Raw genomic sequence first — 17,159 nt, 5'->3', positions numbered from 1 at the left:
AGTATCTTGGCTGTGCCTAGAACTGCACATTTCTGGACTGAGATGTCTGATGTCGTTCCTGGGATCTGTTTGAGCCACTGCTCCAGTTTGGGGGTGACTGCCCCGAGGGCCCCGATGACCACAGGCACCATATATATATATATATATATATATATATATATATATATATATATATATATATATATATATATATATATTAAATTTAAATTTATTAAATTTATTAAATTTAATAAATTTATTAAATTTATTAATTTAAATTTAATATGACATTCATGAACATGATGAGTGGAAGCAAACAGTGAGCTGGAACTGAAAATACGTGTGCGCAAGTAAGAAAAAAAGAATCTAGTCTTCATCTGCATCTTTTTATATAGTTATTAGTTTAGTCTTTATGTCTTTATTTTTAGTCCTAACCTATCCTAAGTACATGAGCACACATCTTGACTGTGTTACCATGGTTTCAGGAGCAAAGTTCCCCATCAAGTGGACGGCTCCAGAAGCTGCACTCTATGGACGCTTTACCATCAAGTCAGATGTCTGGAGCTTTGGTATCCTGCTGACTGAACTCATCACTAAGGGACGTGTTCCCTACCCAGGTACTGGATCAGACCAAACTCAGATCATTTCAGAGTGAAGCTGTTTAGTTTTTGCATGTGAAACAGCTGATTACTGAGACATGGTGGGTTTTCACACTAACAAACCTTGCCACTGAGCCGCTCTGCTGGAGACTTCATAGCCTAAGCACTTCCTCGCTTAGTAGATGAGAACTTACGGTAAAAGGAGGGGTAACCGTTTCTTGAGCATCTTCCACCCTCCTGTGCCAATTAGCATGCCGATCCTGAGGCTTCCCGAGTTTACATGTTTTAATAAGTGAGATAATTCATGCAATTCCTTCACAAGCAAAATGTTATTGATACCTTACACCTCAACTTGGTGATCTGATAAAATATGAAGAAGAATTGTGTGAGAAGTGGGAACAAGGTTGAATAATTTCCCAGTTGTCTTAGTGAAGACGTGTTCATATTTTGTTTTATCTCCCTCTTCTTCTGCAAGTTTTTATTTATTATTTTTTTCATCCTGTCAACGGATCTTATGTTGTGCATCTTCCCCTCATTTTCTTTTATTTTTTCAGTCTAGCGAGCACTAGCACTCTCTTTGCACTCTGCATGTGTGCACATTAATGCACACATGCAGCTGTTGTTGTTCAGATGATATAAAGAAAGTTATTATTATTATTATTATTTTTAACAGAGACATTTGTTGACCAGGACAATAGTACCAAGACTGAAGCGAAACCTTTTGGAGCCTTTGGAGTTGTGATGATGTTGCAGTAAATATCAGTACCAACCCACCTGAAGCACCCCGGTGTTACCGGAGCGCCTTGCATATATTTGCTGTGTCCTCTGCTACCTGGCTTATGCCAGACTTTAATCAGAACTTTTAATGACCTCCTTGCAAGAGCAGCTTTCTTCACTTTCACTTTCATAATGAGAAACCTGTGGATTGTAATGATTTATAGTTGTCTTTATGATAGATCCTCACACCTGAGCTGTGGTTCCCTGCTGCTCCCACAGAGTTACCACAGGCTACTTGGCTGCTTCTCTGATTAATGCTCTGTTTTCCCAAGTCTGTCAGGTTAGGTCAGCGCTCTCCAACATGCAGCTCCAACGCTGCATGTGGTTCTCAGGTCCCTTCACAGTTGCTCTTAACTTAAACCAAAAATAAATGACAGAGAAAGATAAAAAAAAAAAAAATAAATAAAAAAAAAAGATCTGCTCAAATTTGCCTGCCTTTTTTTCTAGCAACATCAAAAAGCTTCTCGACATCTTTCTCCTGGACCTTCCTGCTATGTTCTCTGTACTTTATGATGCGGTTTGTGTTCTAATGTTCTCTAACAAACCTTCATTCTTGCTAGAAAGACAGTTTAGGGGTGCTGTGGTGGCGCAGGGGTTAAGAACCCACAAATGGAGGCCTTAATCCTCGACGTGGCTGACTTTTGCCACATGTCTCCCCCGTTCTCTCATTACCTACTTTCCTGTCAATTCACTATCAAATAAAGGCCACTAGAGCCAATAACACCTTTTTTTAAAAAGAGACAATTTAAAAACCATGAATTATTTTCCTTCCCCCTCACAGTAAGGGGTACATTATTTTGGTGCATCACAAAAAATACAAATAAAATATACTGTATATTCCAGACAAAATGCCAAAAGTTCAAAAGATAGAATCACTTTTGAAAAGGCAGGATTTTTATTTTTATCATATTAAGTGTTCCATTAAATTTTTTGTTATTGAATTTTAATTCAAGTGTGCGTAATATATTTGATTTTTGTTGTGTTTTTTTTTTCTTTTTTGTTTTGAACATAATTCAGTTTTAATCCTTCCTCCTCTTTCCCCTTTAGGCATGAACAACCGCGAGGTGCTGGAGCAGGTAGAGAGGGGCTACCGGATGCCAGGCGCCCACGGCTGCCCGACCTCGCTCCACGAACTGATGCTGCAGTGCTGGAGGCGGGAGGCCGACGAGAGACCCACCTTTGAGTACCTGCAGTCCTTCCTGGAGGATTACTTCACCGCCACAGAGCCGCAGTACCAGCCCGGAGAAAACCTGTGACCGGAATCGTGTCAGACAGACGCGGAGCTTTTAACCCACCATGCAGAAATACAATGACGGGCACGTTGAAGTCGAGCGTTTATTTGTGCCCTCAGTGCTTTTGATCCACACTTAACTCGTATGAAGAAACATATCAACGACTTTTTGACATTTCCTTTGTTTTTGGCTGCCGATCGTCACTGCATCCTGCTCAGAACAGATCAGTTAATCATGCCGAGGAGTTGGAGCTCTCCTGAACCGGCCTTGCAGTAATGTTGCTTTACTCTGTAACCATGACAACAAGCAACTGAAAGAAAATGTAGATGCTTGTGTTGAGGGGTGGGTTGAGGGAGTCCAGTGGGTGCATGATCTGTTCAGCTGCCATATTTCTTCAGGTCCTTTGATTTCTTTTTTTTTTTCTTCTTTTTTTTTATTTCATTTTGCGAGGAGAATGCCATCAGATTGACTGATTTCTGTGTGGAAAAATATGCTGATGCAAAAAGTCTCGCCTGCAACAAGTTGCACATCTCAAGGAAGCTCCGACAGCTGTCAGTGAACCTCGCGGTTCTTTGTCTGACCAGATTATTAACAGATTCACTCTGATATTTAAAAAAGATTCAATCTTCAGCAATAACTGAGCAGAGACCTGATTTCATTATAGTTATGATATTTGATTTTAAAAAGATAAAAGGTCTGATATTAGAGCTATGTCTGTCTCCTTGAACAAGTGCCTGCAATGCTGCGCTCAAAGTGGAAGGAATAAGAAATGTGCTTTATGTATGAATTGTCTCGTCTATTGTTCTAATTTAACTGAAATATATCTGTGCATCACAAACATTTCTATATCTAGTAAACATTTATGTATACAGTTGTTGTCCTTTAAGGCTGGAGGGTTGAAAATAAAGAGGAAAGATCTCTGGCAGTGGAATGTGAAGGAATAGTGTTTTAAATGTTTTTTAATGTTTTTTTTTTTTTTTCCACGAATGTAACCTTCATGTTGCAACTTCATTTTATTGTAATAAAGATCAGATATCTTTTCCAGGTGATGGGTTTTTTTTCTCTCATTTGTTTGTGTTTGGGGATTTATTTAAATGACCACTGTTGTTATGTCTTCTTTTGGTAAATGAAAGTTAAAATGTAACTAATAACTTAAAAGAAATAGTTACTGCTTTTGAAGGTTGTGCACTTTTAACGCGCAGACTTTGGGAACCTGATTGTTTCATGAGAATTTCATTTGAAGGTAGAAGATTATAAAGTTAAATTGAATGAATAATAATAAAAAAGAAAATAAATTTCAGCTGTCAAACTGACATTTTTCAGAAAAATCACGATTTTAAGGATAATAGATCCAATACAAGTATGACTTTAGTTCCACAATATCTTTTTTTGTTGTTGTCCAGGATTGTGGAATACACAACTAGCTGTCCTGTCTTTCAGATTTTTTATATAATAAATATCTTTAGTGTTTCTCTTCTACCTGAGCTGTGCGTCTCTGTAGCTCCCACCTTTGGCCTCTCGGCTGATTCTCAGAATAATGTTCTTCCTGCCCAGCCTGTCATTTTTTGGTGGTTAACCATATCTTGGTAAGAATGTGGGTTTGCTACCTTCACTACTTGCATATCTTGATGGTGAGTTAAACAATAATTAGTGTTCAAAGCTTGTTATTGTTTTTTGTACTGTTGTTTTTTCACCTCTCTATTTATCCTTATATTTATACTTTAGATGGGTTTCTTCTTTTGGTTGTTGCATTGGATTTAATGATATGAGAGTAAATGTCACATTTTTTTTATTATCAATTTTCAAAAACCTTTAAGTTTGTCACTTAAGATTACAATCATTACATTGAAGTTTTAAGACATAAATATACCTCAAAATAAATACATCACTGAGATATTTAATTTGATTTCTACATTACATTTTGTTGTTTTTGTTTTTTTTTTAGCTCCTTGTGAGATCCTCATCCCAGCTTCAAAAACCATTTAGGAAGACAAAATTATTCTTGATTTTTTATTTTTTAAGTTTAAAAACAAACAAAAATCCCCACATTATATCAATTTATCGTGTGCACTTTTTTCTGTTTTGAGATTGGTTCCTTTCAGCTGAAAAACTACATTTCCTACAACTCCAGCGGGTTAGAGTAAAGCCAGCTACGGGTGCCCACGTGTTTTTGACAATCAGGCACGTTGGGGAGGCACACACGGAGACTGGGGCGCACCGGAGACAGAGAGCAGGAATTGCAGAGGCAGAGACGCACGGGCGCACGGTCGATTTTCGCGCTCCCGCATACCGGGGGAGTCCCGCGTCTGTCCCCGAAACCGGAGCGCAGGCTTTTAACGGGGCTTTGTCAGTACCTCTACTCGGAACAAGATTATAACAGAACCTCTTTTTTTCCTTATTTCTTCATTTTCTCCCCTTTTGTCTATTTTGCTTTCCCATATTTAGCGGGTGCAGACGCTGATATTGAGCCAGAGGAGGAGCGGCTTTTAAAAGGTTTAAGTGGGAGGACGGTGGTGGTCCGGCCGGGGCGCAGCGGAGGAACTCTAGATGAAGCGGGGACACGCCGCTCGGTGACGGCTGTTGACGGCTCCGGTGAACCGGGCGAGAAGGGGGACTGAGCCCTGCGCCAGCCAGCCAGCCAGCCTGGCAGCCCGCGTTGACACCCCGCAAAACAAGCTCCACCGCGCTCTGCTTTACACCAGGGGGTGAGTGTTTTATGCAGATACACCAGAAAACGCTTACCGTCCACTCATCCAGCTGTGCCGCGCACATCTGGCAGCGCTTCACGTTGAGTTTTTTTTTTTCCTCCTTTTATTTAACCACGTCGGTGCTGTTACCTGCCGCCGCTCTGCATGCCTACAGCTGATCTGGGCTCAACTGTAGGCATGCATGCATGTGGCGATAATGATGTTCAAATACACACAGCAAATGTGCGCGCAGTGAACCCTACATAACCCCACCTGTTTTTTTTTTTTGTGTGTGTGTCCTTTTGTATTTATAATAATCTCACCTATTAGCCTCATTATGGCAGCATGTACACACTGCAAGCGGCAACAAAGAGGTTTTGTGTCATAAATTGTGTGACGGGCTCCGTGGATTTCCACCTGAGTTTGACCGGACTTTTCAGACACACATGACTGCCACGCACCGGATGTTTAAACCCAGATGTTGGCTTTACATATAAAAGCTGAGAGGCGGGGGTGTAGGGGTGGTGGTGGGGGTAAGGCCAGTCTCTTTGCCACCCCACTTAGTTGGACAGGACACATCAGCAGCAGCAGCAGCAGCGGCGGCGGCAGCAGCAGCAGCTCATCCTGCAGTGGTGATCCAGCCAGTGTGAGTTTGGAGAGTCATGATTCTGAGCTCTTACCTGTGGTTCTTAGCAAAAGGGAGGAGAAAGAGTGCAGGAAAACTAAGAAGTCAACGCCAGTGTCTGAGCAGTGACAGTTGGTTATTTAAGGGCCCCTCAGAGACATTCACAGGCTGCCCTGGTGCAGGTGCTGTTAGTATGCAGAGTGATGCTCAGAGTCTCTCTCTCTCTCTCTCTCTCTCTCTCTGTCTCTCTTTCTTTCTCTCTCACACACGCGCGCACACACACACACAGTCTCACGATCTGAGTCATATAAGACTTAGTTCTCTTATATTAGCAGTTAATGAATAATTTCCCCACAGTGAATGTTGGTATGAAAGGGAAATGGCCTTACCTTGGCATTCAGCTGCTGTCTGTCAGACTTGTCTTGAGTGTGTTACCTTCTCTCTCTCTCTCTCTGTGTGTGTGTGTGTGTGCGTGTGTGTGTGACAAACAGAGTGAATGTGAACAGCTTAGACCTATTGTGCTTCCTACCTGTGCAGCGGGGCTAGTTGTCATAGCAACGGCCTTGTAGCTCCGTTGATGTTCCTCCTGTCCTCATCGGCAGGGTCAGCGCACCTAACACACCACATCTCGTCTCAAATCTACCTCTCTGTGTGTGTGTGTGTGTGTGTGTGTGTGTGTGTGTGTGTGTGTGCGCGCGCGCAGGGAAGTAGCCTTTGTTTGCACTTTGCTGCAGTTCGTAGGTGTGTAGGTTGACAGCACAGGGAAATCAGTGTGTGTGCGTGTGTGTGTGTGTGTGTGTGGAGCTATGCGTGTGTGCGCGTCTAACGGTGTCACAAAGATACACCCTGCCGATATGACAGCCGACAGCTCAACCAATCACCTGTCTTCTTTTTCTCTGCCTATCAGCGTGTGAGGTTGCCATAGCCAGGCGCCCTCTTTATACAGATATTTGGAGATGGAGAAGGCAGAACGGACACATGTTTGCATGTGTCCCGAACGGATGGAAACACTCACTGATTGGCACGGCATGAATGGCGATTCCCCTGAAATTCCTGCAGTGAATTTAGATAAAGTTTGGAACTACGTCAAGGCTCGTGCAACCTGTTGAATGGTCGCATTACGCTTTATTAATGCATGGCCTCCGGATGGGGAGGTTGTGCATCTCGGCCTCTCTGGCAAAGCGTCAACAAGAGTCACCCATCCTTGTGGCTGGTGCCTATCTCCAGCAGTCATCAGCTTCCAAGAAATTCATCGAATCAAACTTGTTTTAAGTCAATTTTCAAAAACACCATTTCCCTTTTTTTCTCCTGAATTTGGATTTTGGTTTGCATTGAAGTGCTTTGAGCTTTTTGTGTGTGGGTGTGTGTATGAGAGGGCAGGGGGAGAGGGTTGCACATTTTTTTATTTGCAAACATCAAACTAAAGTCCTCAAAGTCCCACAAAGAAACACTGACCTTAGACATACTCATTTTGAAAACATCTTATTCAGAACATCAGATGCATGAAGTGTGATTCTTATCACTAAACTGCACAGAGTAGCTTTAAAAAAAAATCATAGTGGTGAACTTATTGATTTTTATCAATGAACTCATGGAACCAACAGTTAACCGTGTTAACACACAGTTAGCATTACTGTCAGCGGCGGGTGTTTTCAATTGATCTTACCAGTAATAAATCAAATAAATCAAATTCTTATCATTATTAGAAACTTTTTGCCATAACAATAAATGAAACAATAAAAGCCAATCCCTAGTTTTTGAGCACGCTTTCGCATTGTGTGCTATATCTTTTTTGTTGAGCTACACTTTATGAAGTCGCCTTTTTAACATCTCAGAGATGTGGTTTGTCACATCGTTCCTGCGGTTCTTAGTCGTCTTGAGCAGAGACCACAGAAAGTGTCTATGTGATCAGAGTGTTCTTTGTCCGTTTGCACCCCCCACCCTCACCTGTTGCTACTTTGCACGACTTTGTGTCGGCCCACTGGGTGAACTAAGAGTGTTCTTATTCTTTTTTGTCTGCTTGGATTTTTCTAGTCACAAACTACACTTAGATGCGAGTGTGTGCGCATGTTTTTTTTTTTTTTTTTGTCTCCTGTGTGTGTCTGCATTACCCTTGCGACCTGTCCAGGACGTGGCCCCGCCTCTCGCCTAATGACCGCTGGACAGGCACCAGCCCCCATGACCCCACAAGGACTAACAGGTATAGAGAATGGATGAGTGAAACAAGCGTACACTTATTGCAAGGGAACCAACTACAAATCCCCTCTCACTAAGGAGACGTTCAGTGAAATCTACTGTTATCGACACTAGATCTGGCTTCTTAGCACACATCTTAACTAATAAACAAGCCAAATTTAATATACTAACTTGTCAATGCAGAGCAGAACGACCAAAAGGGCTTATGCAACACGTACTTGAAGATTACTGCAAAAATGTTGCAGCTTCTGTATTTGAGTTTAAGTCAAAGTATCCAAATAAGATAATTGAACAATTGTACTATAGTACATGTGATAACCAATATTTTAGCAGCAGTAGGAATAATTGTTGCATTTATGCAATTTCTGTCTGACATTCTGACATTTTTCTCTAAAAGTGGTAATAATATATGGATGTGGTACCATACAGTCAGAGTCTCATCCTGGTCCTCTGCTTGTTTTGGAGTAACAGTGTAACAAGCCGATATTAGCCACTGAATTAATCAGCTTCTGTGTCGTCTCCAATCAGCTGCTTGACAGACATGCAGCTCATAGATTCCCAGCTGTAGCCTTAAAACAGCGCTGCCTTAATGAGACTGATGTGTGGCGCTCCTTTAGCTTTCACACCGGTGGCCAGCAACAGGTGAGGGAGGGGAACTGATGTCAAACCGTAGGGGCAGTGTGGCAGAAACCTTTGAAATGCCATTTAACATTTCGTGCTCGATATTATCTGGTGAAGAGGAGAGCCATCTTTCCAAGCAACAAATCGAGTCGTTGAGACCTGTTCCATGTTGAGTGGCGGTAACTAGAAGTCTTAAAAATCCCTCCTTAATTTACACACCGATGAGTTTAGGATTTTACTGTTGGCTGTGAGTGTCGCGCATGATCTGGCCACAAACTCTTCTGCAAGATCCTCTGCAGCGATTTCATCCCGGCGAGGTCGGACACCCAAACCAGACCCGACAACACTTCACGTCAGAAGCATTTTAAGCTTCCGACGAGGTGTGTCTTAAACCTGTAATGTTTTAGAGTCGGTATACGTCTGATTTTTTTTCACACGGCATTCCGCGTTTCAGGAAAACTAAATTTCCCTTTTAACAGAATTTTGATTTGATTCTTCCATCTATGAATAGAGCTGTCATGAGGACGACTCTAAGAATACAGCGGCGATTACGCTCGCCAACGTATTTTTCTGTAAAAAAAACAAAAAACAAACTCTTCTGTTAATGTTTTGTAACAGGATATATTTGGAATATTTGACAGGTTTCTGTATTCCCACTGCTGGCTAAAACAATAAGTCATTAATTTGCCCTTGAGGATTCAGAGACCTGTCTTTCTTGCTCCCGTTAATCCAAACGTCACCTGGAGTGAAATGGCTTTCGCCGAAGGCAGGTAAACGTGGTTCATCTCCCACACACACACACACACACACACACACACACACACATCTACACACACGCGCACACACTCACAGCAACCATTTAGTGTTAGTGTAAGCAGTGTTTGTATGCTCCATTCTGTCACCTCCCACACGATACATTCATAAAACGGCTCCTCGGCGCCAAAGGCAGTGACTCAAAAAGAAGACGTCTCCCCCTCTCTTCTCCCTCGCCTCCTTCACTCTTTTAACCTCTCTGCCCCCGTCTATCCGTCCTCTTTGTCAGCCCCTTCCCATCCTACTTCCTTTCTTTTTCTTACCTACGTTCCTCATTCTCCTCGTCTCCTTCACCTCCTCTACCACCACCCCCCCCTCCACCCCCCACAGGCGAAGCTGGTTGCAGCCGGTTTGAGTCTGACAGCAGAGAGGAAGCTGCGACCTCTCACCTCTGGAGGAATGGAGGGAGGCAGCGGGAGAGGGATGATAGAGGGCAGCCGGGATGGATGGATGGAAGTGGATGGAGGGCGGCAAGGCTGCAAGAGGCGAGGGAGAGGTCAGAGAACAGGAGGGATTTACCAAGGAAAGAGAGGAGGAGAGAGAGAGAGAGAGAGAGATGGTATGGAGGGAAAGGAGGGAGGGAACAGAGAGAGGTCAGGGAAGAGAAGGGGTGATAAATGATGAGAGAGTGGAGGGACAAGTTGAAAGAGGAGACGGAGCGCGAGAGGACGAGGAAGATGGGAGAAAGACGGAGTGTGAAACGGCTGTGTACCTCCCTAACAAGCTGGACAGAATCAGCTCAATTATTAAAGAGGAGCGAGAGATGGGGGGGAAAACATGCACGCACGCAAGCACGCTTCCCGGCGTCTGGCGTTCAACACTCACTCACTCACACACGCACACACTCTCACACACACACCTATTTGTAGATCATTAGAATTTACAGTCTGTCTGATTTTGCGGAGTGTTTTTGGGTTCTGCTCTGCGCGTATTCATGAGTCTGGGTATGTGTTTTTAAAAAACAATGAGTCAGAGGATCAGCAGAGACCTCACAGACACACACACACACACGCATGCACGCGCGCACACACACATTAAAAGCCAACTTGATTTCCACCATCAGTATTGTCCCATCAATATGAGTCGATAATCAGCGCACTAAGGGGTCTGTCTATAAATCCCCACCTCGAATACAGTTCTCACCCTCTCCCTCCTCTTCCTCTCTTGTTTCAAGTTCTCTTTCTCTTTTCCCTCCTTCTCCGAGGAAGTGTATGCCCCCGAGGGACTGTAGGGATTCGCTACCTTCCAGGAGAGATAGAGATTGCATGCGTGTGTGTGTGTGTGTGCGTGCGAGTGAGAACACACACTTCCTGAGATGGAAAGCGAGTGAAAGCAGGAGGCTGTGGAAGAAAGGGGGTGCGGGGGTGGGGTGGGAGGTGTGGGATGGGGGTGAGGAAAGAGGAAGAGATAAGAGGGAAAGACAGAGAGTAGTCGGGGAGAGGGGGGGCGGGGGGGGATGGATGAATGCACTGCACAACGTGTGAGTGTTTCTGAGAGAGAGAGAGAGAGAAAAGGAGATGGTAAAGAGATACAGAGGCACACAGAGGGACAGTAGAAGTCATAATTTCTCAGAGTGTTGCACAGATGTGTGTGTGTGTTTTTTTGTGTCTGAATGCGTTACGTTGCCTCACTCGGGCTCGGGGCCAAGAGCCCCGAGAGGTGCGGCAGGGGTGGACGGCGAGAGCGCGTGCCTTCTCCTGAGGTGTGTCTGCTGGGGTTGCGGCTGACGAGCTGTCAGTACCTACACTTGGAATGTTCACAAGGCGGCCATTGTTGTTCAAACAGCCAGCAGCCTTCTCCTTGGCAACGGGCGCTGCTGCAGCGTTTCCCACAGCAACTGTGGAGCAGGAGTACGGAGGAAGGAGGAGGAGGAGTTGGGGAAGTCAGGGCCGCAGCATGGGGGCCCCTGTCCAACACGCTGGCCTCAAGGTCTGAGCGTTTGTAGGGGTCCAAGCATCTGGCTTGTGTGTCCTTTGTGTGTGTGTGTGTGTGTGCGGGGGGGTAAAATTGTGAATTAGGACTATATGTGAACACGTTTTGGACTTTACATCATAGCACATTTTGTGACGCATGAAGCGCAACTTTCATCTGCTCTTTCTGTACAATGAAAGTCAGAGGATCGAGCCAACTTGATTTCCAAGCAAAGTTTGTGTACAAATAAAAGAAGATTAAGATCTGCTTCTGATTCATGGTTACTTCAAGGGACGGAGTAATATCATGAAAATCAATAAGGAGAATAAAACGTTTCATTAGCTGCAACCGGTAATGGTATCAGTTAAAGTTGCATCTGCAGCACTCATCACTGGATTTGCACAAAAACAAGGCAACTCTTCATTCGAATAAAGCAACTTTCATTCTGATTTGTTCTGTAATCAACTGCTTTACACCAGAGTTGACTTTCTAACTTTACTTTAAAAAAAACAAACAAAAAAAAAAACGCATTGCCTTAGCTTGTAATGAGTGATGGACAGTTTGCAGAAACAGGTGAGGGTGGGGGGAGTGTGTTAACACAGAGTGACCGTGTCCCATAAAACTGCAGTTTCCACCTTAGCGGCTTTGTTTTTATGTTTATTGACTTTTCAGGCTTTTGGGGGAAAAAAAAAAAAAAAAACTAGCAACAAATCTAGTGCTTTTTGTCTTTTGCTGTTTTTGTGTAATTCAATTTCTTTCTTACTCTTCTGAACATGTGGTGGGTGCTGTCGTTGGTCCCAAAGCATGTGATAAAATCACTGCATTGAAATGATTCACTCCATTTTTTTTGTATCTTTTTAGACCATTCAGGTTGTTAACGTAGGTTGTTGGAAAAGTCGTAAGATGCTGTACTGTAGCTTAATGGAGTTCCCTTAGTATTCTAGAAAACTGAACTATAAACTACATTTTCTAGGCATATTTAGGGAGCCTTTTAGTATTGTTGTAGCTTTCACAAGGTTGTTCATTTCTTCTGCAGCTCCAAATACAATTACATGCAAGTGACTAATACTGCAAATTAGTGATGATGTCATTAAAGACTTGAAATTAATTATCTTACTAAAGAGTTGGCAACAGTGCATACAGTCAGAGAAAATCCGGTCACTGAAATTTTCTCTAGCATTATAAAAATAAATATGAACTTTGTCTTTGGTATGAGGGAAAATTTAAGCTGCTCTAAAATCATTACTTTTTAAAACCTCGGTGTTCCTTGATACCAGAAACTGGACAGTAAGTAATCTTAACAGCTCTTGTTTTCATCCATTTAACATTTTAACATGAATTTAAAAGCACAATTTTAACGTAGCCCACTTCTGATTTTAACCCTGATTCATATTGAATGAATTTATGTTAATCTGCTCAAATGCTGTTGATGGTTCTGATTTTAATGACTGTTGTGATAGCCTTTTTACTCACTACCAGTCATTAGCATGTACAGTGGCTGAAGGACATAACAGATTAACCTAATAGCAGATTTACACCACAAACGGCAAAAATTAAAAAAAATTTTCATGAGCCGGAATTTTAACTAGCTTTTTGCTCTTGCGCTATATTAAATGAGGGTAGAAAGAAAATAAAAAACACATCTAACACTGAATTATCTGCTGTTGTTCCCGGTAAAACACAAGCTAATGTAAGCTAGCTGCTAGCGTTAGCAGAAGTTGTAGTTATAAACGTCTACAGCCATTTCAGCAAAGGATTATTGTACTGAAAGTTTTCTGTACTTTTTAACATCGAAGAAGAAGAGTTCATTATGTGTTGTTCATACCTAAGAAAGCTGCATTCTGCTGAAAATACACGCAGGCGGGATAGGTTCTCCTGAAGAACTGTGAAACTTACAAACCAATTTGTGTACATTTTGTTCTAATCCAACTGTTAATTTCATAAAGGAAAACGAGGTGACATATTTTTGCGTCACTATTAGGAAGTATCAAATTCTGGTTTTAATTGAGTATAACATTTGTCCCAAATGTGTCTGGCTTCCTGAAGGATAAGTGTTAGTTGTTCCATTTAACAAAGAAAATATGTCATTTTTAATCAATGACATTTTTAAGCAGTCTAAAAGTTTGTACATCTAAAATTAAAACATTTTATTGCAGTCGTTTCATACCTTTGACTGGAAAGAACCTCGGGTAGTTTTATCTATTAAATTCCTGCTAGTTAGTTGAACATCTTGACTCCCAGAAAGTCTAGTTTAAGCTTCCTACACTTTCTTAGAGATATTGAGAGCTTGTTTCCTTTCCAGCTTCACTTTAAAATTAACAATGTTATATAATTAGGCTTGGATGAAATAAATGTATAACCTGGAGGATACACAGATATATTTTCATAAGGGGACGGCCAGTAAAAACATCTCGGAGGTATCAGGAAACCCCCATTCATCACTTAGGTCTTTATTTAACTGGAGTTCTTGGACTCGGCCTCGGCTAGGTAGATGTTTTTTTTTTTTCCTTCTTACATCTGTATTGTTTTTACTTTCCTGCATCCACATATGCATGCCTCTGTTCCCCACTGGTGTTATTGTTGGTCACATGACCTGATTCAAAGGATGGTCATAAGCAGTGCCAGAAAACTGCCTGCAGGAGAGTGAGGAAGAGCAGGGGAAGAGTGTCAGGCTAAGTTGGAGATCAAGAAGGAGTGTTTGGGGAGAGGGGGCTGTGGGAAAGAAAGTGGGGGCGGGAGGAGAGGGGATGCTTGAGCATGAGGGAGACAAGCAGAGGGGGTCTGAGAAAGGAAGGGGGTACTATGGTCCTTGTCTTAAAATAACCTCGGCCTGCATATTCCTGTGAAACAAATCGAAGCGAAGCAGTCACATGTGGGGGTTTTTTTTTTTGGTGGTCGTTGCGGCGGAGAGGGTCCTGATTTCCTGTGCTTTCCGCTTCTTCTCCAGTCCCCTGCGTGCATCTTTGGCTGAGCTGCCGCTGTATCTGGTCCTTGTGAAGTCTGCTTAGATGTGCGTCTGAACGTCTGTCTGCTTTTTTTTTGTGTGTGTGTGTGTGTGTGTGTGTGTTTGTCTGCACATATGGTTTATGTGTTGGTCTCTGTTGAGTTGTGCGCCTGGTGTGCGTGTTTGTTGTGCGTGCTCGTGCCTGCTCTTGGCAGGAGACGCAGCACGCACACACTGGTGATGGAGATCATTAGGAATTTCCTGCAGCTGGGGAGGTGGTGGTGGATTTCTTCGTCGAGGGTGGCTGGGATGTGAGAAGGAGAAGAGAGGTCACGGTGAAGGAGAGTGTGGGTGGAGGGGTGGACGGGGCGGATGAGGGGTGGGGGGTTGTTCTTGTTTGAGTGTGTTGGTGGGATTCTGATGTGCGTGCGTGTGTGTGTGTGTGTGTGTGTGCATGCTGAGCTGCAGCCCCTCAAAACTAAATGTGCAAAATAATGGTAGGTTCTCTCCTGCTCCAATAGTCCCTGCTAGCTTTTCCAACTTTAATCAGGACCTAGATCTCACAAACAACTTAGACCTGTAAATCCACAACCTGTGCAGGGATTGGTGCCACACATGGCATCATGTTGTTTTTCTCATCATTAACAACAGCAAAAAAAATAAATATTTAAACTACTTATGGTAAAGTTTCTCTATCAGTGTAAACAGTACTAGTTTTCGAAAGTTACAGTTCTTCTTCATACTGTTTAATCATTCGTTTTTATGAGACGCCAGAGGTAGAGGAAGTGTCTTGCCCATTGCCTGTTCTGTTCTGTTCTATTCTATTCTATTCTATTAGGTTGTGTTCTGACTGGAAGTAAAATCGTCATAATATTGTCATGTTGGAGTTGCCCAGTCTATGTTTTCTATTGCTTTTTTTTTCATGTGGGGATGTGTGCACCCCCATCTGTATGAGAATTCAGATGCAGATGCCGCTGAAGTCGGTATGTTGTTATGACTGTTCACTCAGTTAAAGGATTATTTAACTTTTTCACCACTATTGAATTTCATTTGACTAGATTTATCATCAGTGAGAATGTTGACCATTTAAAAACCAGTCAGCGTTGTGGGTGGTAGAGCGCACGACCCGCGTACGGAGTCCTCTACGCGGCTGTCGCAGGTTCGGGTCCTGGCCTGTTGACGTTTGCTGCATGTTTGCCCCCGATTCTCACAGCTGACTTTACTGTCAATTCACTATCAAATAAAGGGTACAAGTGCCAAAAATACTTAAAAAAACCAAACCGTTAGAGACTTGTCATACCTTTATTCTGGTTGTGAAAACACAAAAAGTGGTACATTCATTGCACTTTGGCATAAGGACAACCTCAGATTTAGACAAGAGAATAATATACACAAAGTGATAAAATCTGGTCTAAATTAGTCTATGATGATTCTGGATCCCTCTTTGTGATTTGAGAAACTTTATATACCAGCAAGGCAAAACATTACGTCTGAAAGTGAGATGCGTAGCACTTTTTTATTCACCGTCGCACTTATTAGTAAGACTCAACGTCAGCAAGTGGACATTTAGTCTAGGGATATACCAATATGAAGATTTGGGCTGATATTTATATCCCATAATAATATTGCTGTCATTGCTGATAATTGATATTTACAGATATTATATACATATATATGTATATCGCACTACCTGGGGAAAAAAAAAAAACACACTTCTGACTTCACCACTGCTTCTCTGCTCCAGTTAGTGTCGATATATTGCGCATCCCTAATTGAGTCCTCAGAGCTCAATGCATTAGAGTAAGAAAAAAAGTTTGAGCAGGTTTGAGATCATAATGGCTGGATGCCTGGGACTGATCATCTCCAAATCTGCAGCTCTTCTGAAGTTTCTGGCCTGCAGTGGTCAGCACCTTTCAAAAGTGATCCAAGGAAGGAACAATGGTGAACCTGCGGCAGGGTCATGGGGAACCCAGGCTAAAACACGTGTGAAGTGACGGTTAGCAACGTGATTGCTTTCATCAGACTAGATACTGCAGCACAAATTGCTAAAGACATTACTGGTGGCTGTGACAGAGAGGTGTAAGGATGCGCTGTGCATCAGGACTGCAGACCTGTCAGGATCTAGATGCTGGTCATTATGTTAGTCCAGATAGGTAGATATCTATTGGTATATATCTATTAACAAAGTTATTGATGATTCTAGCGATTGATCAATGTGTTTTAACTCATAGTGTTTCTGACAAGTTATGTATTTGGAAGTCCTCAGAATGGAGAGGAGAGAAAGCGCCAGCGTTCATGTAGGAGCCGCCGCTGCATAGAGCTGAACTTTATTTTTCAAGTATTTCATTAAACTCTGACGTGGCTTGTTCATCATGCAACACATCACTAAGTTCTCCTCCTCCTCTCTCTTCCTCTGCAGACATCTCTCACAGACAAACTCAAATAGCCGCCAACTTGTTCCGTTTCTTCCTCGTCCGCTTTGCTGATGTTTCCCGTTGTTGTTGCGAGAGGCTGAGGCTGTCTGGGCTTGCAGGTTGAGGTTGCATCGGGGTTGAGGTGATGTGGAGGGAGCGGCGTCGCGATGCTGGCTGGGTTTCCACGCCGTGTCACTCGGTCTCTGTGGACCCCCTTGACCCACTTCCCCCTCCCTACCCCAACCCCACCTCTTTCCCTCTCTCTCCTGGCCCTCACGCAGACTTCCTCCATCTCGTTCTTCCCTTTCTCTCCTCCATCCCTCTCCTTCTCCTTATCTGTCTAAACCTCTTGTTGGAGCCC

At 42.9% G+C, this 17,159-nt stretch overlaps 2 protein-coding genes across 8 annotated transcripts in view; both read left to right on the top strand.

Annotated features, from left to right (window-relative positions):
• Nucleotides 1-3,636, top strand: part of yrk (Yes-related kinase) — a 30,314-nt gene extending 26,678 nt beyond the window's left edge. For all 5 annotated transcript variants that reach the window (XM_015054171.1, XM_015054170.1, XM_015054173.1 and 2 more), the window contains 2 exons: nt 465-596; nt 2,403-3,636. In XM_015054171.1, the coding sequence (XP_014909657.1) occupies nt 465-596; nt 2,403-2,611 (341 nt within the window). In that variant the 3' untranslated portion in view covers nt 2,612-3,636. The remainder of the gene's footprint in view (nt 1-464; nt 597-2,402) is intronic.
• Nucleotides 3,637-4,775: 1,139 nt separating this feature from the next.
• The window catches only part of ahdc1 (AT hook, DNA binding motif, containing 1), a 35,602-nt gene continuing 23,218 nt past the window's right edge, over nt 4,776-17,159 (top strand). For all 3 annotated transcript variants that reach the window (XR_001427655.1, XM_015054153.1, XM_015054152.1), the window contains exons 1-2: nt 4,776-4,933; nt 5,033-5,292. The gene's annotated coding sequence lies outside the window, so the exon portion shown is untranslated. The remainder of the gene's footprint in view (nt 4,934-5,032; nt 5,293-17,159) is intronic.

This window comes from Poecilia latipinna, unplaced genomic scaffold, assembly GCF_001443285.1.
Source record: "Poecilia latipinna isolate Pla-1442-1.1 unplaced genomic scaffold, P_latipinna-1.0 Scaffold1232, whole genome shotgun sequence".
In the NCBI taxonomy this organism is placed as follows: Eukaryota; Metazoa; Chordata; class Actinopteri; order Cyprinodontiformes; family Poeciliidae; genus Poecilia; species Poecilia latipinna.
The sequence above is the reverse complement of the archived record's forward strand: the minus strand, read 5'-3'. Positions and strand labels throughout refer to the sequence as shown.